The sequence below is a fragment of the Pantherophis guttatus genome, chromosome 4, assembly GCF_059756535.1.
Source record: "Pantherophis guttatus breed Tessera chromosome 4, ASM5975653v1, whole genome shotgun sequence".
NCBI lineage: Eukaryota > Metazoa > Chordata > Lepidosauria > Squamata > Colubridae > Pantherophis > Pantherophis guttatus.
The window spans coordinates 29,360,518-29,383,717 of record NC_142066.1 but is presented as its reverse complement, the minus strand read 5'-3'; the positions used below and the strand labels follow the sequence as shown (position 1 = coordinate 29,383,717).

The 23,200-nt window shown below is 42.5% G+C and overlaps 2 protein-coding genes across 2 annotated transcripts in view; one reads left to right on the top strand and one right to left on the bottom strand.

Moving 5' to 3' along the window:
- CACNG6 (calcium voltage-gated channel auxiliary subunit gamma 6) overlaps nucleotides 1–23,200 on the top strand; it is a 61,226-nt gene that overhangs the window by 7,736 nt on the left and 30,290 nt on the right. The window lies entirely within an intron of this gene.
- Nucleotides 12,883–14,165, bottom strand: LOC148113942 (uncharacterized). Its single transcript, XM_087891849.1, has 2 exons — nucleotides 13,853–14,165; nucleotides 12,883–12,954 (listed from the first exon to the last, which is right to left on the bottom strand). The coding sequence occupies exons 1-2, from the start codon at nucleotides 14,149–14,151 to the stop codon at nucleotides 12,927–12,929; spliced, it is 327 nt and encodes a 108-aa protein (XP_087747975.1). The 5' UTR covers nucleotides 14,152–14,165; the 3' UTR covers nucleotides 12,883–12,926.

Genomic DNA, 23,200 nt, shown 5'->3' with positions numbered 1-23,200 from the left:
TGCCCTTGAAGTGATGTCACAGTGCCTGGAGGCCGTGCGGGCCTGGATGGGGAGAAACAGGCTCCGACTCAACCCTTCCAAGACCGAGTGGCTGTGGCTTCTGGCGTCCCGATATAGTCAGCTGGTGCCATCGCTGGCTATTGGGGACGAATCACTGGCCCCCACGGAAAGGGCTCGCAACTTAGGCATCCTCCTGGACGCACGGCTGTCTTTAGAAGAGCATATGACGGCCATGGCCAGGGGGGCTTTTTATCAGGTTCGCCTGATACACCAGTTGCGTCCCTTTCTGGATCGGGACTCCCTACGCACAGTCACTCAAGCACTCGTCACTTCCCGCCTGGACTATTGCAATGCTCTCTACATGGGGCTCCCCTTGGGGTGCACCCGGAGGCTGCAGTTGGTCCAGAATGCGGCCGCATGGGGGATTATGGGAGAGACGGGGCGCTCACATATAACACCTGCGCGAGCTGCACTGGCTTCCTGTGGTCTTCCGGGTGCGCTTCAAGGTGTTGGTGACCACCTTTAAAGCGCTCCATGGCTTAGGGTCGGGGTATTTGCGAGACCGCCTTCTGCCGCCAATAGCCTCCCACCGACTGGTTCGCTCGCACAGAGAGGGCCTCCTCAGGGTGCCGTTGGCCAGACAGTGCCGGCTGGCGACCCCCAGTGGGAGAGCCTTCTCTGTGGCAGCACCTGCCCTCTGGAATGACCTGCCCCCTGAGATATGCACGATATCAGACCTCCGGACTTTTCGTCGGGCCCTGAAGACACACTTGTTCCATCTAGCTAGGCTGGCTTGATCCCATCCTCTCAGTTTTTTAATCGAATTCGGTTTTAATTGGGTTGTTTTAAATTCGGCCCAAAATTATTTAATTGTTTTTTAAAATGTTTTTAAATTTTATATGCTATGTTTTATCCTGCTGTACACCGCCCTGAGTCCCGCAGGAGAAGGGCGGTATAGAAATAAAATAAAATAAATAAAATAAATAAATAATCTAAGCACACTTTCATTTCCTTTACTGTTTGCTCAGACATTGTGAGTTTTAGAGATAGCTAATGCTTGCAATTGCTTGGGTTTGATTTCTAAATTTCATTTGAAGTACAACAGAAATTCTTAGGGATCTTCAGCTGGGGTAGATATTAAGAGACAAGATTATCTTGGAGTACTTCAGTCGTTTAAGGAACAGGTGTTGCCAGGGCTAAAACTTCTTAATTGCATCTGCTATTTCAGAAATGTTGACACTTGTACATAGCTTTCAGTTATGTACCATTTCATTTATATCCCATCCTTTCTTCAGGAATTTTGCAGTTATGTATATAGGCTGTTTTGCATCAGGCTAGTCCTGTCACTAAGCCGAGTCAAAGTATCATCTGTGGCATGCATATCCTTTGTCTAATCCCTGGACTAACACCAATCTCATAAAACTTTCAACAGTTTTTAATTTTGGATGTTGATGAGATGTCACAGCAAAAGATTTTTTAAAAAAGCAATACCCATGCATCTCCAGTCTCAATTTATAATTTCTGCCATCAATGACAAATTCAAAGGGAAGAGGAAAGATCAAAAACTTAAGATGCAATCATATTTATCATTCCAACTGAGTGATATTTAACAACTAAAGCTAGGCCAAATATTTAAGCTCATTTTGAAAGGTTTCCTGTTTTTTAAAGACTACATTTCTATATTTGATATATGCTACTGGATTTGCAAAACTATTCCAGTTGCAAAACTATTCCAGTATGTGTGGCTTGCAAAACATTGGGAGCACAGAGTAAGAAGGTGGGTTTCCTTCAATACTGTGGAAAAGGTAAGAACTTTCTTAAGTCAAACTTCATTCAGTTTGACTTGGTGAACATACACATGTAATTTCCTTGCAGACAGAACTGGTTTACCACTGCCTTCCTCTAGTCTAGGGTAAGTTTTCAACTTCCCAATTTAATTAACAGCGCACATCTGATTCTACTTCACTTTTGAACCAAATGTCAACTCATTTGAGCTTTTTTCTCCAATTAGATTTTTTTTAAGCTTAGCAATAACAATAGCAATAGCAATAGCACTTAGACTTATATACTGCTTCATACTGCTTTATAGCCCTCTTTAAGTGATTTACAGAGTCAGCATATTGCCCCCAACAATCTGGGTCCTCATTTTACCCACCTCAAAAGGATGGAAGGCTGAGTCAACCCTGAGCCTGGCGAACTGCTGGAAGTCAACAGTCAGCAAAAGTGGCCTACAGTACTGCATTCTAGCAACCGTTTAATGCAGAAAGAGGTTGTGTGGAGGTGATGCTGAATCATTTGGCTTGGACTGGCTTGAGTTACTCTAAGATCACAAAAGGCAAAGCAGGGCTCCAATGTTACAAGTAGTCCTCGACTTACAATCATTTGCGGGACCGCCTTCTGCCGCCAATAGCCTCCCACCGGCCAGTACGCTCCCACAGAGAGGGACTCCTCAGGGTGCCGTCAGCTAGGCAGTGTCGGCTGGCGACCCCCAGCGGCAGGGCCTTCTCTGTGGCAGCACCTGCCCTCTGGAACGATTTGCCCCCGGAGATACGGAGGATATCAGATCTCCGGGCTTTTCGCCGTGCCCTAAAAACTTTTTTCTTCCATCAAGCAGGGCTGGCGTGAACACCCCCCCCCCAATTTTTGAGATATTATATTTTTTAATTGTTTAATGGGTTTTAGTCGTAAGGTTCTTAATTTTCGGCCAAAGGGTATAATTCTTTTAAATTTTTAAATTTTGTATTGGATGTTTTTTACTTGGCTGTGCACCGCCCTGAGTCCACTAGGAGAAGGGCGGTATACAAATTTAAATAAAATAAATAAAATAAATAAATTTGCGACTTACAATCATTTGTATAGTGACCGTTTGAAGTTACAATGGCACTGAAAAAAGTGACTTATGATTGATTTTCACAATTATTGGCCATTGCAGCATTCCCATGGTCACATGATCAAAATTTGGGCATTTGGCAACTGCAACTGGTATTTATGACAGTTGCAACTGTCCCAGGGTCATATGGTCACCATTTTAAACTTCCCAGCTGACTTCTGACAAACAAGTCAATGGGTGAAGCCAGGTTTGTTTAACAACAGTATGATTCACTTAACAACTATGGCAAATAAAGTAAAATGGGGTGTAACTTACTTAACAACTGCCTTGCTTAGCAACAGAAATTTTAGGGTCAATTGTGGTTGAAAGTTGAGAACTACCTGTACTGAGTGATCCAGTGAAGTACAGATCAGTGTAAGCTAGACAGAGCTACTAAGAAGAAAGAGTATTTAGTTGTGTGGACCAAAGAAGAAATAAGGCAGAAGCAGGAGATCATATCTGAAGAGCTATAAAGTAACGACAAAGACCTATCCAAGCCAGCCAACCAAATACCAATGAAAATAACTACATGCAGTAGGACATAAGAGTAATAACAGCATGGTGCTGGTCTTCTCCAGCAACTGATATACAGAAGTATAAATCTAACAACAACATTCCCTGCCATCTTGGAGAGAGCCTATCAACATCATCATTATTGTCATCACCAGCTATTATCACTAGCAGTCTTTGGTGAAACCTATTGTGGTGCCAAGAGAAAAAACTACCAGCCTAATAATCATTTATGATGTTGATAATTCTACTTGATGTTTTGCAACATGGAAAACAGTAGGATAAGCTGTCATAATTAGTGTTTCTCAACTTTGGTCAATTGAAGATGGATGGATTCCCCAGCCAGCAGAATTCTGGGAGTTGAAGTCCATATAACTTCAAGTGGCTACGGTTGAGAAAATCTGTGCTAAGGTGGTTAGGCCCAGTGTCTTGATGGTAGATGGCCCTGGAATCTTTCTGATTGTGAATTTGACTTCCCTTGGATGAAGGAAGATCATAAATAAAGACCCATGAAAGGGTCCCAGGACCATCACCCCATCCAAACTAGGTGTTTTATACATAATTTTCCAGTTCTCTGGGAACTAACACTGGATAAAAAAGAGAAAAACTATATGGAACTTTAGCGATCTTGGCTGAAATGAGGAGGGTTGGTTCTTCTACAAGGCATCCATTGGGGAGGGTCACAAAAGTCAAGATGGAGGCCACAGCTGTGCCATTAAAGTCCCGCCCTTTTAGATATGTAGTGCATGTGATGTATATTGAAAAGGGGAAGGGCTTTTATCACACAGTCTCAGTCATCACCTTGTCTTTTGTGACTCCTTCTGTTGAGGTCCATTCTACAAGATCTCTACTACACCAGTGGTGGGTTGCCCCCGTTTTGGACCAGTTCAAAAGAACTGGTAGTAAAACCGGTGGGAGACTCCGCCCACTGAGCCGGACGTCACCACAGGTGAAGAATGTGCAGGCACGCGAGCAAAGCAAGTGCACGCAAGTGATGCAAACTGGTAGTAAAGGTAAGTTGAACCCACCCTGTACTACATATAATCCTCAATTTACAAACATTCTTTTAGTGACTGTCAGAAGAATAAATTGGGGTTCCAAATTGAGCCTGGGGCTGCACAAGAATAAATAAATATGAGATCCAGACAGCTGTGAGGAAAGAAGAAATATTTATTCCCAAAAGCAAAACAGTTTGCCTTTAGGTGCAAGCTGCCTAGAAATGGGGTACAGCAGCAGATTTTTGTCTGCGGTGTAGAAGTGTTTATATGCTGATTCTAGGGTGACGCTTGAGGTGTGTGTGTATGCGTGTGTGTGCGTGTGTGTAGGTATGTTTATTCTTGTGAACATGCAGTTCCTCTGAGATACCTATTTTAATTAACTCTGTTTGCAGACCTTATCCTTCAATATGTGGATTAGGTCTGGATAACTTATTTAGGGGTTTGAGGAAATTTGCTGATTTTAGTTGATTAACTTAGTTTCAGCTTAACTGTCAATTATCTAATGATAATCTACTGATTCTCAGACAATTGTGGATTCTGTTAATATTTTAAGGAAAGATGGAAACAGTATCAAGAATAAAATATATTTGGAAATAAAACTTCTCACACAACTGTTTGAAGATACAACAGTGAAAAAGCAACTTATAATCGGTCTTCATGCTTACAACCCTTCTTGAATGAGAAGCGAAACATCTTCAAAGAAAAACAAGAAAGTCCAGTTGCCTCTTGAAAAAGCACTTTTGGGATAACCATAACCTGGATGATGGAGAATCTCCATTAGATATCCCATTGCAGCGCTTCTGTCTGAATGCACTATAACGTGCTCAGCTTAAAACAAATGTACGAAGCTCCCCTTCCAATCCCACCTCCACTCCTACCACCAGGCCTGGTTTTCCTTCCCTGTTCTGAGTTAGACGATAAGTTATTCATCTTCCATCTTAAATTCTCTGTAGTACAGTGAAGCCGACTTCTAACAAAGGCTGCTGAGCTGTGGTGATATTCTCTGCAAAGAAATGCAGCTGTGGGGGCGTTTCAGTTTGATTAGAGCAGCTGTGCTGCCTTTGTTCTTCTTTCCGGATCAAAGTCTTCGCCTCCAGTTCTACTTGTTGCCCCAGAATTGGCATATGTGCAGCAGTTATCCCAGATCCAAAGCGGCACGTTGAAATTTCACACCATCCTGCCCTGCCACGAAAGGAGCCGATTCCTCCACTGGCCCCAGGGAATATGACACTGATGCGCTGCATGTAGCTGGTGCTGACGTTCATTTTACCAATTATGAAAAATCTCCCCTACTGATTTTGGCTGATGAAACTTGCATTAAAATACAGGCTTATGACTACGACTCACAATTACAATTCGGATCAGAATTTCTGGTGCTAAGCAAGGCAGCTTTAAAGTGAGTCACGCCCAGTTTTACGACCTTGTTTGCCGGAGTTGTTTAAACAAATCACTGCAGTTGTCAAGTGAATTCTATAGTTGTTAAGGGAATCCAGCTTTCCCCACTGATGTTGTTTGTTGGAAGACGGCTCGGAAGATCGCAAATGGCCATCACATGATCCAGGGATGTTGTAAATACATAGTTGCCTAGCACCCAAATTTTGATCATATGACCATAAAGATGATGCAATGGTCATAAGTGTAAGAATCAGTCATAAGTCACTTTTTTCAGTGCCATTGCAACTTTAAGTGGTTGCTAAACAAATGGTTGTAAGTTGAGGACTGCCTGTGCTACAGTTGGTCAAATCTTTGCCAAATGTTGAATGAAATGAGAGACAATCATACATGAATGAGCTTATGGACTATATCTGGGCAGAAATGTATCCTTGTCTATGGAACAATTGCCATAATGTTAGCAATTATTGAGCCGAGTGGCGCAGTGGTTAGAGTGCAGTACTGCAGCTACTTCAACTGACTGCTAGTTCAGCAGATCAGCGGATCAAATCTCACCGGCTCAAGGTTGACTCAGCCTTCCATCCTTCCAAGGTGGGTAAAATGAGGACCCAGATTGTTGGGGGCAATAAGCTATTTAGTATACTGTCTTTGGTATAAGCCGCCCAGAGTCCTCGAAGAGTGGGCGGCATAGAAATATGAATAATAAAATTAAATAAATAAAATAAAATACATGTAGTCCTCCACTTATGACCACATTTGAGCCCAACATTTCTGTTCCTAAGCAAAACATTTGTTAAGTGAGTTTTGCCCCATTTTACAACCTTTCTTGCCACAGTTGTTAAGTGAATCACTGCAGTTGTTAAGTTAGTAACAGAGTTGTTAAGTAAGTCTGGTTTCCCTATTGACTTTGCTTGTCAGAAGGTCACAAAAGATGACCCCGGGACACTGCAATCATCATAAATAGATTCCAGTCGTCAAGTGTCCGAATTCTGATCACATGACCATGGAGATAATTCAACAGTCGTGAGTGTGAAAAATGGTTGTAAGTCATTTTTTTCAGTGCTGTTGTAACTTTGAAGGGTCACTAAATGAACTGTTGTAAGTTGAGGACTATCTGTATTTACATCCTCCCAACCTGCATGTCAGAAAATTTTAAAAAGGGCAGATGTGCCAAATCAGACATACAGTCAGGTCCAGAAATATTGGGACATCGACACAATTCTAACATCTTTGGCTCTATACACTACCACAATGGAGTTGTGATGAAACAAACACAATGCGCGTTAACTGCGCCTTGGTACTACAGTGGTTTAAAGTACCCTGTTATTAACACAGCTGCCTGCAATTTACTGCTGGTTCGAATCTCTCCAAGGCTCAAGGTTGACTCAGCCTTCCATCCTTTCTAAGGTAGGTTAAATGAGGACCCAGTTTGTGGGGGCAATAAGCTGACTTTGTATAAAATATACAAAAGTATGAAGGCTATTGCTTAGCGCACTGTAAGCCGCCCTGAGTCTCCGGAGAAGGGCGACATATAAATCAAATTAAAAAAAAAAACAAAAAACTGCTTTAATTTGAGGGTATGTACATCCAACTCAGGTGAACAGTGTAGGACTTACAGCAGTTTGTATATGTGCCTCCCACTTGTTAAGGGACCAAAAGTAATGGGACAATTGGCTTCTCAGCTGTTCCATGGCCAGGTGTGTGATATTCCCTCATTACCCCAATTACAATGTGCAGATAAAAGGCCCAGAGTTCATTTCAAGTGTGCTATTTGCATTTGGAATCTGTTGCTGTCAACTCTCAAGATGAGATCCAAAGAGCTGTCACTATCAGTGAAGCAAGCCATCATTAGGCTGAAGAAACAAAACAAACCCATCAGAGAGATAGCAAGAACATTAGGCGTGGCCAAAACAACTGTTTGAAACATTCTCAAAAAGAAGGAATGCACCAGTGAGCTCAGCAACACCAAAAGACCTGGGAGACCACGGAAAACAAGTGTGGTGGATGACCGAAGAATTCTTTCCCTGGTGAAGAAAACACCCTTCACAACAGTTGGCCAGATCAAGAACACTCTCCAGGAGGTGGGTGTATGTGTGTCGAAGTCAACAATCAAGAGAAGACTTCACCAGAGTGAATATAGAGGGTTCACCACAAGATGTAAACCATTGGTGAGCCTCAAAAACAGGAAGGCCAGATTAGAGTTTGCCAAACAACATCTAACAAAGCCTTCACAGTTCTGGAACAAGATCCTATGGACAGATGAGACCAAGATCAACTTGTACCAGAGTGATGGGAAGAGAAGAGTATGGAGAAGGAAAGGAACTGCTCATGATCCTAAGCATACCACCTCATCAGTGAAGCATGGTGGTGGTAGTGTCATGGCGTGGGCACGTATGGCTGCCAATAGAACTGGGTCTCTTGTATTTATTGATGATGTGACTGCTGACAAAATCAGCAGAATGAATTCTGAAGTGTTTCGGGCAATATTATCTGCTCACATTCAGCCAAATGCTGCAGAACTCATTGGACGGTGCTTCACAGTGCAGATGGACAATGACCCAAAGCATACTGCAAAAGCAACCAAAGAGTTTTTGAAGGGACAGAAGTGGAATGTTATGCAATGGCCAAGTCAATCACCTGACCTGAATCCCATTGAGCATGCATTTCACTTGCTGAAGACAAAACTGAAGGGAAAATGCCCCAAGAACAAGCAGGAACTGAAGACAGTTGCAGTAGAGGCCTGGCAGAGCATCACCAGGGATGAAACCCAGCGTCTGGTGATGTCTATGCGTTCCAGACTTCAGGCTGTGATTGACTGCAAAGGATTTGCAACCAAGTATTAAGAAGGGAAAGTTTGATTTATGATTATTATTCTGTCCCATTACTTTTGGTCCCTTAACAAGTGGGAGGCACATATGCAAACTGCTGTAACTCCTACACCGTTCACCTGAGTTGGATGTACATACCCTCAAATTAAAGCTGACAGTCTGCAGTTAATGCACATTGTTTTTGTTTCATTCCAACTCCATTGTGGTGGTGTATAGAGCCAAAGATGTTAGAATTGTGTCGATGTCCCAATATTTCTGGACCTGACTGTATGGCCTTATTACTTCCTTAAGCACTAAGCCCTGATTTTTCCATTATGTCCAGGGCCCACACAACCACACAATCATAGTCCATTCATTTTACTACATGTCACACCTACAATCCAGGTTAAAAAAAGGGTGGAGCTTTAATTGTGTGGATCAAAGCCCTGCCCCTTTTTCATTTTACATCACATGCACTGCACATCTCCAAAGGGGCGGGGCTTTGATGGCACAGCTATGGCCTCCAGCTTGACTTTGGTCACGATCACTCCCTTCCCTGGGATGCCATGTAGAAGATCCAACCTTCCTCATTTCAGCCAAGATTGCAAAAAGTTCCATATAGAAAAGAATTTGGGAAAAAACCTTCAATGTGCTAATGATGAGCATCAAGACAGTGTTCAGCCTCCCCCTGGTAGCACATTCATAAGTGCACCGTTGGCACTCTTACAAACAAACTAGAAAGGCTTTTGAGTATCAGACTAGCAATCAAGACAGGAAGAAATAGTAAAAAAAAAAAAAAGATTGAAAGAAAAAAGAGTAAGCAACAGTGAAGTAATTAGCTTAAAAGGCAAATGGAATAGGTGAGGGATGCTGACAAATAATTATCTCATTGCCTATCACTGATGATGTTACCTATTTTGGCTAATGAAATGTCTGCAAGAAAACAACTAAATTCAGAGAGCATCACCACCCCATTTCAACCCCGAGCTACAAATATTCTCCTTTATTGGTATCTCTCATTTCTACCCTCATCTGTTGTGAGTCTGTGAGAAGTTTGGTGGTGGGAAATTTGGGCCAGATTTGCCGTTTTGCACCTGCAGTGAGACTGACCTAAAATGATCTAGGTTTATGAAATACATATGGTGAAATACTTATTTCCTATTTCTCTCTATATGGAAGAATTTGAGACTTACGACCACAATTGAGCCCAAAATTTATGTTGCTAAGCAAGACAGTTGTTAGGTGAGTTTTGCTCCATTTGATGATCTTTCTTGCCACAGTTCCTAAATGAATCACTGCAATTGTTAAGTTAGTAACATAGTTGTTTACTGAATCTGACTTCCCCATTGACTTTGCTTATTGCAAAAGATGATCACATGATCCTGGAACACTGCAACCGTCATAAATATGAGCCAGTTACCAAACGTTTGAATTTTGATCACGTGACTAGGGGGATGCTGCAATGGTCATAAGTGTGAAAAACAATTATAAGTCACTTTTTTCAGTGCCATTGTGACCTCGAAGGGTCACTAAATGAGGATCACCTGTAATTCAGCAAAAGAGAACATTTATCCATGGTGGCACCTCATCTGTGCAACCTTCTTCCTTGTATCTATTTGATATCGTCTTGAAGCCCCAAAAGAAAAAAAAAATCTTTTGAAATGGCTACACTGCTGCATTTAGTTCTGCAAAGTTAATGCTTAACTTCACCCACTCTCCAAATTGTTAACATTTATGAAACGTGAAAGAGCGAATTTTGTGTAGCGGTTAAAGCAACATGCTAGAAACTGGGAAACTGTGAGTTCTAATCTGTTCTAAGCACCTCACTCATCCAGCCTTTTGTTGCTAATCTTCAGATGTGACTGACAATTGTCAGTTGTCTAAGGGCAAAGCTAGCAATAGCCATGGGAATGGGACTCCTCCCTGCAGCTTAACAAACAGTCCCACAACAAAGTTTTGGCAAGGCACTCTGGACAGAAGCCGCTAAACTAACCTTTGTACAAAAGTGAAGGTTGCTCGGAGCCTTGGAAATGAAAGTGTGAAAGTTATATCTGGATACATTCCAGTTTAGAAATGAGGCCGCTGGTATTGACAACAGGAGCAAAGGCTGACCAGATGGCTATGGTGGAGAGCGAACAGTCCATCAAACTGAAATTAGATGCCTGACTGAAGGACTCAGCAGATACCAAGCTCAATTTAATTCTCCCCTCTAAGTTTATGCTATACTTCTATTCCCCGTTCACTTTTTATGCACAAATGATAGCCAAAGGGCACTATTTTGTCTGGCTTTATTCCTGCCCTCTCTCCCCATGGAGGCATAATAATCTCAGGCCAGCCTTATGACTTGGAATGATAGATGGACACACAGGCATTTTCAAACAGATTAGCCCTCAATATTTATTCATTTATTATTTATTTATTACATGTATTTATATGCCGCCATTCTCCCGAAGGACTCAGGGCGGCGAACACAAGTTAAGAAACAAGTACAATAAAATCCCATTTTAAACCAAATAACTAATTAATAGTAAATAATAAAGCCTGGAATCAGAGTCAGCCTATTTGTTTGAACAGCCAAGTCTTCAGGTTGGTTCAAATCTCTATTTCAAATAGATTCAAATCTCTATTTCAAGAATGAAATGTTGGAGAGAGATATTTCTAGACATCAGATTCAGATCTGTCTGGATAGAAACGCCATCTGATCGGGATCTCCATTGCCCAGATCCCTGGCGTCTGAAAGAATTGCATTCTACCCCTGCACTGGGAAATGCTTATTCCTCTTATTGAATTGTTTAGATGTGAGACAAGACATTGGCCCGCTTCTCACATAGTGCTAAGTTTATTGTGAAGTCCTTGTTGCTGTCTGAGCTTGCTTGTTTGCTTGCAGACATTTCATTACCCCATTAGGTAACATAATCAGTGCTAAAGAGAGTGGGATTTGCTGCCTATTTATATACAGTAGCAGCTTGCATTGCCAGTGTTGGTGGAGTTGTAGTTTTCTACTTGATAGACACATAGAGATAAGCCATATTTTCATACCATTCAAAAGAGACAATAGCAAAGTTTTAAAAAAGAAAGAAAAAGACCAGAACATATCTTATACAGCAGCCTACACCCAGATAAGCAGGGATTAACACCAGACAATCAAGCAAAAAACAATACCCTAATCAAAGATGGAGGGGCGGGGATGTGCTCATTCTGTAATGATTGTTTCTGGCTCCCGTGAGGTGCCCCTTTCTTCTGACCACTAAGTGCTTCCCTCAGTTTACATGTTAGCTTAGATTTCAGATAGTCCTTGATTTACGACCACAATTGGGATTTTAAAAATTCATCATAATTAGCAGTACGGTCATTAAGTGAGATATCCTGATTTCATGACCTTTTTTGCTGCAATTATTAAGCAAGACATCCTGTGGTGGGTTTCAAATAATTTCACCACCGGTTCACCGAAAATGTGAGCGAGTGCACATGGAGTGTCTCCGCGAGCAAGCAAGGCTCAGCAAGGGACAGGAGACCACAGTGATGGATCTCCGCTGCAGCGCTTTCCGGATGGGACTTCTTACAAGTAAGAAGACCTGTTCGGTCCATTCCCAAACTGCTTTGGTCCTCCTGCGCCCCCACCCCCCACCCCCACAGCCCTTTGGCCTAGCATGGCAGGCTGTAGGCCGAATAAATTGCTTTGGTATGGGGGGGGCTGTAGTTTGAGGCCAGGGGTGGGAGGCGGCATGCAGGTAGAGACCTGGGGCAAGGCCGGAGCAGGGGAATGGCCCATTCCCCAATCTGGCCGAGGCGAACGGCGAGCAGGCAGGGGCTATGGGGTAAGGCCTGAGCCAGGGAATGGCCTGTTCCCTGACCCAAGGCAAAGGGAGAGCAGGCAGCATGCGGGCAGAAGGATGGCGATTGGCGAGAACCAGGCCTGAAAGGCGGCCAAGCCTCTCCATGTTCACCCCGAGGCGACCCTTTGGCCAAATACCTTACCTTCGCAGGCAGCCATGGTGAGCAGAATGGGTGAGGTGTGGATATCAGCTGGGCTGCTTGGCCAGTGTGATAGGCTGCGATGAAGGCAGGCAAACTGGCGGCGCCACGTGGGATGGTAGGACGCAGCTAGCTAGACCACAACTCGCAGGCTTACTCAGGCCCATCATGGCTACTCAGTTGAGCCACGGGCACAACATTGGAAAGCAGGCAAGTTGACTGGCCTGCAGAGTGTTACAGTTGAAAATACCTAACTTGTTCTCTATAAATATGTGTATTTGTATATATGTTATTATGTGATGTCATTATGTTCCTTGCCATTGGTCCCTACTTACCTTTTGCTCCGCCTCCTCTGTATATAAACCGTTGCTCCTGTCAGAACCTCAGCTGTCCAAATGTATTCCTGAGGAAGACAAGAAATAAATACCTTTGTTATAAGAAAGGCTTCAGTCTCTTATATTGGGCCTAACCAGAAAAATTAAACTAGTAACAAATTGGTAGCAAGAGGATGGTTTGGTAGGCCCAACCAAACATAAAAATGCAAGAATCACAAAAAGACAAAAGAAGACTTGCCACTAGATATATAACAAAAAGAATGGCAGCCCAGCTGACTCCTGACAAAAACACACTAATTGAAGACATGAAGAAACACATACAATTACAAGAAAATGAACTGCTAACACAAAACAAACAACCACTAGTTGGAACAGAAGACACCCCCTCAACCTCAAACAAAGAAGGTGAAGTAAAAAGAAAAATACTAGAATTAATAGAAACAACTACAGTTGAATCAAATCTGCTTGTGAAAATCCGCAGCATGATAAACAACCACAGAACAGCAGCAGATAACGAACATAATAAACAAGAAAAATCCAAGGTAAGAAAGTCAACCCCTGACTATAAAAACAACACTGAAGATGGCAATAGTTTCCCGCCTTTTTCATGGCGGCCATCTTATCTATCTAATACTCCCAAAATGGCCGACCAATCACTAAAGGAATCCCAAATCTTAAACTACAAAGCGGGAAACAAAACCTACCAAGAAGATGCCTACCCGAGTCCAGAAATAAATAAAAAACAACTATTTAAACAATACAGCACTCAACCTACTGAACTTGAAATAGATAATGCCATACAGGTGTTAACTGCAGCATTCGGGACTAAACTAAAAATACCTAACAAACAATCAGAAAATGAAAAAGAAAATTCTAAACTAACACCTATCAAAAGTCAAAAGGAAATAAACTATCTAAAAGAAGACCTAGTCACCCGAGAAAAGACGCACTGGCAACCATACTTACCTGCCGAAGAACACCTTACTGAGCAACCCGACTTCATCGCCAATGACGGCCCGCTTCGAGCTCCGCTTCCTGACCGCTTTGAAGAACATGGCCGACAAGCCTCCGGTGGCTTTTTCTTTGATCGCCGCGACTTCGGAGACTCCCCGACAAGCAGGACAGCATCCCGGGCATTCTTCAGTCACCAGAGGCCCTCCGGAAACAAAGCCGAAGAACAGAAGGCCGACTGGGACTTCATCCCAGGAGCTGCAGGCACAGGATCCTCCCTCGTCGACTGCTGGGGAAGAATGAGGACTGAGCATGCGCAGAACGAACCCGCAAAGAAAAAAGAAGACATAAATACAAGTCACCACAGATCCAACCAGAACATAGAGATAAGTAAATACAGACATGCATCTACCATACCTAAGCCTTATTGCGAGTATGCTAAGGTCTTAAACCATGGACAGCTGCTGAACATAAATAACATCTGACAACACTCAGGAACACTATCTACAGACTTTATAAAATTAAAATTAGATGGAAGCAACTTAATGGAATGGAGCCAGTGTTTACAAATTATATATTTGAGAGAAAATGTTTTATTTTTTATTGATAATCCACCAGACAAACCTTGGACTTATGAAATAGACTGCCTCCATCATAAGGCTTATTATATATTAATTGCTTCTATTTCCCCAAGTATCCTTCCTAGTATTGAACATAATCTAACTGTATCTGAAACATACCAAAATTATTTAATTTGTTTTATAGCAAAAGTGTAGCCACAACCACTAAAATTTCAAGAGATTTCTATTCTGCCAGACTAAAACATGATACATCTATGAGTGAACATATCCTGAGTCTGAATGCAACCAGAGCAGATCTCATCCAAAGGGGGGGAAATATTTCTGATAACACTATGAAAAGCATTATAATCAATTCATTAGACCACAGCTGGGATAACTATATTACTTTAATTGATAACTTAAGTTTAGAACAAATTACCTTAGAAAACCTTACCAATAAGCTTATTGCTGAAGACAGACTTAGAAAGGAACGATATGCACAACAAAGGGAAGGTAGAAACCAAAAAAGGACAGATTTTAGAGTCAGAGACAGATACCCACATGAATGCTCAATATATGGATCTGAAAGACATCAAAAAAGAGACTGCCCCAAGAACGCAGGATATAGTGATACATATCATCACAAAGATAGAAGAATACATTTCTTAGATAGAACTTCCCCTGAATACAGATATAAACGCAGGGAATCACCACATTCTAAAGAAAAACAAATGTACAGAAACAACCCTAGGGAAAACAAAAAAGGATCACTATATGGAATAAAAGACAGTGATACATCAACATCAGATTCGCCCAACACTTGGCTCATCGATTCTGGAGCCACATGTCACACAACTCACAATAAAAAAATTTAAACAACTTCACAGAAAAGGAATATTACATAAAAGTAGCAAACCAAAATGAAGTCCTAGTAAGAGGAGTAGGTGACACACATATAAAAGGTATAGGAAAAATAGAGGGGGTGCTATTTATACCTGAAATTCCAAATAATATATTGGCAACTCTAAAATTAAGCATAGAAAATGAAGTAGAGACCACATTCAAAGGTGGAAAAGTATTTATGACTAAAAACAACAGAAACATTGGCAAACTGTTCACAAATGAAGGACTAACATATCTACTACCACAAAATAACGAATTAATCTATGCAAACTATCAATTAAAAAACAAAGAGGCAAAGCCAGATAGTCATGAAGGGGGTAATAATAATATACCAACTGCTGATACTAATATATCAGAAAATTTACACAATGGAAAACCTATACACGACAACTGTACCCATTTACTCCACAGAAAGCTAGGACACGCAAGTTTCCCTGTCATATGTAAAATGTTAGAATGTTCCGAAGACTTAAAAATAAATAATTGTAAAAATTATTTGGAATGCTCCGTGTGCAATTCATCCAAACTCAAAAATAAACCTAAGCCCAAAAAAGCCACTCGCACCACACACTCAATTTTTTTTGGATGTTGTAGGCCCAATGAAACCTTCAATTAATTGAAAAGATACTTTCTAACCATAGTCAATGACTACAGTAGGTTTGGTTTTGTGTACACCCTTAATCATAAAAGTGAAGTTTTCAAAAAATTTAAGGAATTCTTTAAAATGGTAGAAACCCAACATAATATTAAAATTAAACAAATAATGACCGACAGAGGGTCGGAATTTTTATCCAACGAATTTTCAAATTGGCTAAAATTACAAGGAATATTGCATTTTAAATCTTGTCCCTTCTCCCCCTTTCAAAATGGAGTATCAGAGAGAAAAAATGGTTTGCTACAAACCATGGTTAAATGTGTGTTAGACGATGCTGGTTTAAGCCAATCATTCTGGGCTGAAGCCCTTACTTATTCCAATTATACTCTAAACCGCTTATGGTCAAGTACACTCAACAAAACCCCATATGAACTCATGTAGCGGACCTGGCGGGTATTACGGAGACCTGGTTGGGCCCAGAGGGAGGGGTCCCTCTGGTAGAAATGTGCCCACCAGGTTTCCACGCATTCCATCAGCCAAGGTCACAGGGGAGGGGTGGGGGAGTAGCGGTTATTATTAGAGAAGGCCTTAGGCCGAGGGAGACCACTGTTCCTCAGACGGCCGGTTGTGAGTCCCTCCTTGTGAAGTGGGGCCACGGGGTTCAGATGGGTTTGCTGATCACGTACCTGGCTCCCTGCCACGTGGCGGCAGCCCTGCCCGAGCTACTCAACGTTATTGCCGCGGTGGCGGTTGATACCCCCAGACTTATGGTCATGGGGGATTTCAACCTGCCATCCGTGGGTGAGGCGTCTGAGGTGGCTCGGGAGTTCATGGCTTCCATGACGGCCATGGACCTGACCCAACTAATTCATGGCCCTACGCACACTGGGGGAAACACACTGGACTTGGTTTTTGTCTCTGGACAGTGGTTGAGTGATCTCGAGATAGGGGATATAGTCATCGAGCCCTTGTCATGGTCAGATCACTCGCTCCTTCGCCTTGACCTTCGAACCGCAGCACCCCACCGCAGGGAGGCGGAACCGGTAAGATGGTACCGCCCCAGGCGCCTGATGGAACCTGATAGGTTCCAGATGGAACTTGGGCCAATCCCGGAGGTTCTGGCTCACGCCTCATCTGGGGACCTAGTGGCCGCCTGGGATAGGGAGGCTGCTGGAGCCCTGGATCGAGTCGTGCCTTTGCGGCCTCTGACCCGGCACCGATCTCGCCTGGCTCCTTGGTTCACCGAGGAGCTGAGGGAGATGAAGCGCCGGAAAAGACGCCTAGAGAGCTGTTGGAGGGCTAGCCTTTCTGAATCTGACCGAACACTGGTAAGATCTTATATTAGGAGTTACCTAGTGGCGATAAAAGCAGCAAAATGTACTCATTTTACTGCTCTTATTGCGTCATCAGATAATCGCCCGGCCACCCTGTTTAGGGTGACCCGCTCCCTGCTCCACCAGGAAGCGCGGGAGGACCCCTTGGAGGGGAGAGCCGAGGATTTTGTTCAATATCTGTATGACAAAATCACTCAGATTCGGGCAGGTCTGGACTCTGACGGGATAGATCCAACGAGGGTGACGGAGACAGGTCTTGAGACTGTTATCTGGGATGAGTTTGATCCTGTGACCCCAGATGACGTGGACAGGATTCTGGGTAGATTGAACGCGACCACATGTTTGTTGGACCCGTGTCCCTCCTGGTTAGTGCTGGCTTCCCGGGAGGTGACGCGAGGCTGGCTCCAGGGGATTATAAATGCTTCGTTGGGTGAGGGTGTCTTTCCCGCCGCCTTGAAAGAGGCGGTGGTGAGGCCTCTCCTCAAGAAGCCTTCCCTGGACCCGGCAGTATTGGCTAATTATCGTCCAGTCTCCAACCTTTGCTTCGTTGCGAAGGTTGTTGAGAGTGTGGTTGCGCGACAGCTACCCCAGTACCTGGATGAAGCGTCGTATCTAGATCCGTTCCAGTCGGGCTTCAGGCCTGGGTACAGCACGGAAACGGCATTGGTCGCGTTGGTTGATGATCTCTGGAGGGCTCGGGACAGGGGTTGTTCCTCTGTCCTGGTCCTGTTAGACCTCTCAGCGGCTTTTGATACCATCGACCATGGTATCATGCTGCACCGGCTGGAAGGGTTGGGGGTGGGAGGCACCGTTTTACGGTGGTTCTCCTCCTTTCTCTCTGACCGGTCGCAGTCTGTGTTGACAGGGGGACAGAGATCGACCCCGAGGCCCCTTATATGTGGGGTGCCGCAGGGATCGGTTCTCTCGCCCCTTCTGTTCAACATTTATGTAAAGCCGCTGGGCGAGATCATCCGTGGTTTCGGGGTGAAGTACCATCTGTACGCTGATGACACCCAGCTGTACATCTCCACCCCGGACCACCCCAACGATGCCCTTGAAGTGATGTCCCAGTGCCTGGAGGCCGTGCGGATCTGGATGGGGAGAAACGGGCTCAGGCTCAACCCATCCAAGACCGAGTGGCTGTGGTTTCCGACGTCCCGATATAGTCAGCTGGCACCATCGCTGGCTATTGGGGGCGAATCATTGGCCCCCACGGAAAGGGCTCGTAACTTGGGCGTCCTCCTGGACTCACGGCTGTCTTTAGAAGAGCACTTGACGGCCGTGACCGGGAGGATTTTTCATCAGGTTCGCCTGATTCGCCAGTTGCGTCCCTTTCTAGATCGGGACTCGTTACGCACAGTCACTCATGCCCTCGTCACCTCTCGTCTGGACTATTGTAATGCTCTCTACATGGGGCTCCCCTTGAGGTGCACCCGGAGGCTCCAACTGGCGCAGAGTGCGGCCGCGCGGGTGGTTATGGGAGCAACATGGAGCTCCCATGTAACACCTCTCCTGCGCGAGCTGCACTGGCTCCCGGTGGTCTTCCGGGTGCGCTTCAAGGTTCTGGTTACCACCTTTAAAGCGCTCCATGGCTTGGGACCTGGTTACTTACGGGACCGCCTACTACCATCAACAGCCTCCCACCGACCAGTACGCTCCCACAGAGAGGGGCTCCTCCAGGTGCCGTCGGCCAAACAATGTCGGCTGTCGGCCCCTAGGGGGAGAGCCTTCTCTGTGGGGGCACCGACGATCTGGAATGAGCTCCCCCCAGAGATACGGAGGATTCCGGATCTGCGCACCTTCCGCCGCGAGTTGAAGACGCTTTTGTTTCATCAAGCTGGCCTCGCCTAAATCTCCTCCTTTCTAAAGTGTAAATTCTAAATTTTAATGGATTTTAAAATATGGGTATTTTAAATTGGGTATTAATTCAGCCAAATTTATTTAATTCATTTTATTCGATTTTAAATTTTGTATATCTATGTGTTTTATTTCATGGCTGTGCACCGCCCTGAGTCCTTCGGGAGTAGGGCGGTATAGAAATTCAATAAATAAATAAAATAAATAATAAATGTATGGCAAAAAACCAAAAATTGGATATTTACACATATTTTGTGTAACTGCTGATGTATATGTACCCACACAATTGAGGCGCAAAGGAGAGAAAGTATCCAAAAGACTAATATTTATGGGGTACGAATCAGGAACCAAGGGATATCGCTTCATTGATAAAAATAACCATTTCATTGTATCCAGATCTGCCGTGTTTCATGAACACGCGAATTGGTCAAAAATACACCTCAACGAGATATATCCAGAATCAAAAAACACTACACACACACACACAGAACATTATTCAACAGATACCAACCCCAAAATTATAACAACAAACAAACTCAAATACCCAAAAATAATTAATGATGAATGGAAGAAAGGACATCCCACATTGAAAGTAGACCAATTAACTGAAAAAGAAACTAATATATGCATAGCAATGAACAACCCCAGAATAGACCCATTAGATCTAATAGGGGTACAATTCCTATAAGATTAGATGATTACGTACTGTCTATCCAAGCTAAATATCTGACTCCCAATACATATGATGACATACTCAAATTACCTCTAGAAGAAAAAAATAAGTGGGAGGAAGCAATGAAAAAGGAGATGGATAGTTTGAAGGAACTAAATGTATACTCACCAATAGATCTACCCACAAAAAAGTCCCCCATTGGCACTAAATGGATTTTTAAAGTCAAAGAGCTAGAAGATGGTAAATTTCTATATAAAGCTAGGTTAGTAGCTCAAGGTTTTGCCCAAAGATTTCCTGATGACTATGAGGACACATACTCCCCAACCGTTAGATCAGAAAGTGTGAAGACAGCATTGGTATTAGCTTCCATCTTAAATTTAGACGTATATCAGTTTGATGTACAAACTGCTTATCTACATGCTGACCTTGATAAAGAAATTTATGTAAAAGCACCCCCAGGAAAGAATACAAAAAAGGGAGAGATTTGGCTATTGAATAAGAGTCTTTATGGATTGAAACTGTCTGGCAAACGGTGGTATGAATGTTTATCAAAAATACTTAATGATATGGGTTTTATAGCTACTTCATCTGATTTATGTTTTTTCACTAAAAGAAATAATAATTCTATTGAATATGTTTTGATTTATGTTGATGACATATTATATTTTGGACATGATAAAATTAAATGTGATGATTTTTCTGAACAATTGGGTAAACATTTCAACTTAAAAATATTAGGAAAGGTAAACAAATATTTAGGAGTCCAAATTGATAAAACCGATAAGGGTTTCAAATTGTCCCAAAAAGATAAAATTATAGAACTCATACAAAAGTGCAATATGATTAACTCAAAAATTTGTGAAACTCCCATGTCAACCGACTTTCATAGAAACATGCACAATGAACACGAGCCATTCAAAGATAACACTTTATATCGATCAATTATTGGGTCATTATTATACATATCTAATTGGACCAGACCTGATATCACCCTTGCTGTTAATTTGTTGTCAAGACATGTAAGCAATCCTAACTTATACCATTGGGAAGGAATCAAGAGAATTTTGAGATATCTGAAATCTAGCGTTGATGTATGTCTTTACCTAGAACCATTCATTTCTGAAAAGCCAACTTTGACCTGCTACGCTGATGCAGACTGGGCTGGTGATCCAAAAAGCCGAAAAAGCACCTCTGGATATGTTTTTCTTATAAATGGTTGTATGGTGCATTGGTACACTGGCAAACAAAATTTAATTGCCACCTCTACAGCAGAAGCCGAGTACGTTTGCCTATCTAAAGCAGTCAATAACCTAACCTGGTTCGATGATTTGTTATCTAATATATGGGATGAACCTATTTATCCAATTATCATCAATGAAGATAATAAAGCAGCAATAGATATATCAGCTTCTGAGGCAATAGGCCAAAGATCTCGACATATCGATATCAAATAAAAACATGTGAGACAATTATTGAGTATAGGATTTATTAAAGCTGTTCATTGCGATACTAGTGAACAAATTGCTGACATTCTCACTAAACCATTAGCAACCAAACAACATGTATATTTAACTTCTAAACTTAATATACATATATAATATTAATAATTCACTATTGGTTAGGTATTTTAGAGGGGGATTTGTTACAGTTGAAAATACCTGCGGGCAATCTGACTTTTCAGTCGGGCTATTTTATGAACACGGATTCAGTGCTATTTTAAAGAAATGCTAAATCCACAGTTGTCCAGGTTTACCCCATCACATATTAAAATCAGGAATTGGTATTTAGTGAAAAGAAGGACTAGGGGTGACATGATAGCAGTCTTCCAATATCTATGGGGCTACTATAAAGAAGAAGGGGTCAACCTATTCTCCAAAGCACCTGAAGGCAGGACAAGAAGCAATGGATGAAAACTAATCAAGGAAGGAACCAACCTAGAATTAAGGAGAAATTTTCTGACAGTTGCAACAATTAATCAGTGGAACAACTTGCCTGCAGAAGTTGCAGGTGCTCCAACACTGGAAGTTTTTAAGAAGATGTTGGATAACCATTTGTCTGAAATGGTATAAGATTTGCTGCCTAAGCAGCGGGCTGGACTAGAAGAGCTCGCTTGCAAATTTGTTATTTTGTTATTCTGGTTGTTTTTCCTGCTGATAGGTGATGCTAGGTGAAAGGGGAAACACAGCCAGGGATCTCCTCCAAGCCCTGCTTTTTGATTGTCCGGCATGAAAACCTGGTAACACTGATTGTCACGGAGGCAGAATAGAGCTTAGCATACATACACTGTCACAATGCAAATTAATGCTGCATATTTTACTGCCAACTCAAGATGGTATACAGATCAACACCAATATGCAGGCTCTTTTTATATTACACATAGTCCTTGAGGTACGACCATAATGGAGCCCAAACTTTCCCTTGCTAAGCAAGACAGTTGTTAAGTGAGTTTTGCCCCATTTTATGACCTTTCTTGGCAAACTTGTTAAGGGAATTACTGCAGTTGTTAAGTTAGTAACACGGTTGTTAAGTGAATCTAGCTTCCTTATTGACTTTGCTTGTCAGAAAGTAGCCAAAAGTGATCATATGACCTTGGGACACTGCAACCATCATAAATACATGTCAAGCATCCAAATTTTGATCACGACCACAGGGATGCTACAACCATCGCAAGTGTGGAAGTCAGTCATACAATAAGTCGCTTTATTCAGTACCACTGTAATTTCGAATATTCATTAAACAAACTGTTGTAAGTGGAGGACTACCCGTATATCTTTGCACATGATGCAGAAGCATAAGAGACAAAATGAAGTTAATATTATTACTGGAAAGTGCCTCATTTCAGTCCTAGGAGCTGTTTTCAACACTGGCAGAAAAAGAAAATGGCAGAGAAAGAAAATGTCTCCACATTGTCTCTGTGCTTGTTTCTTACTTGGCTTGCTGTTAGTTAAATGAGTCTCTGTGTTTACAAGATGAAAAGAGCTTCCTCTCCCTCTGCCTCTACCCCCTCCATCTTTCCTGCCTTCAAGATATAATTGAGATAGAAGCGAGAGAAGGCCTGTTAGCATTCAGTGATAGCTGGGCTCATTTTCTGCATCCATTATTATGAGCAGCTCATTCCTTTTAGAGGGATGTTCTACAATTTAATGAAGCAGTACGGGTAGTCCTCAACTTACAACGACAATTGGCACTTGAATTTTCATTGTTCATCAAGATGGTTGCTAAGTGAGTTCTGCCCAATTTTATAATTTTTTTGGCCATGGTTGTTAAGCAAATCAGTGCAATTGTTAAGGGTATTATGCAGTCATTAAGCAACTCCATCTTTCTCCATTGACTTTGTTTGTTGGACAGTGGCTGGGAAGGTCACAGGTATGGTAGCAATCACACGATCTCAGGACATTGTAACGATCATAAATATTATCTGATTGCCAAACACCCAAATTT

Bases quoted from the DNA above. Each gene is read 5' to 3' on its own strand.
- LOC148113942 (XM_087891849.1), bottom strand. From the start codon at position 14,151: ATGCTCAGTCCTCATTCTTCCCCAGCAGTCGACGAGGGAGGATCCTGT. The intron at 12,955-13,852 runs GTAAGTATGGTT...TGTCTTCCTCAG, and splicing joins AGTAAGGTGTTCTTCGGCAG to GAATACATTTGGACAGCTGA.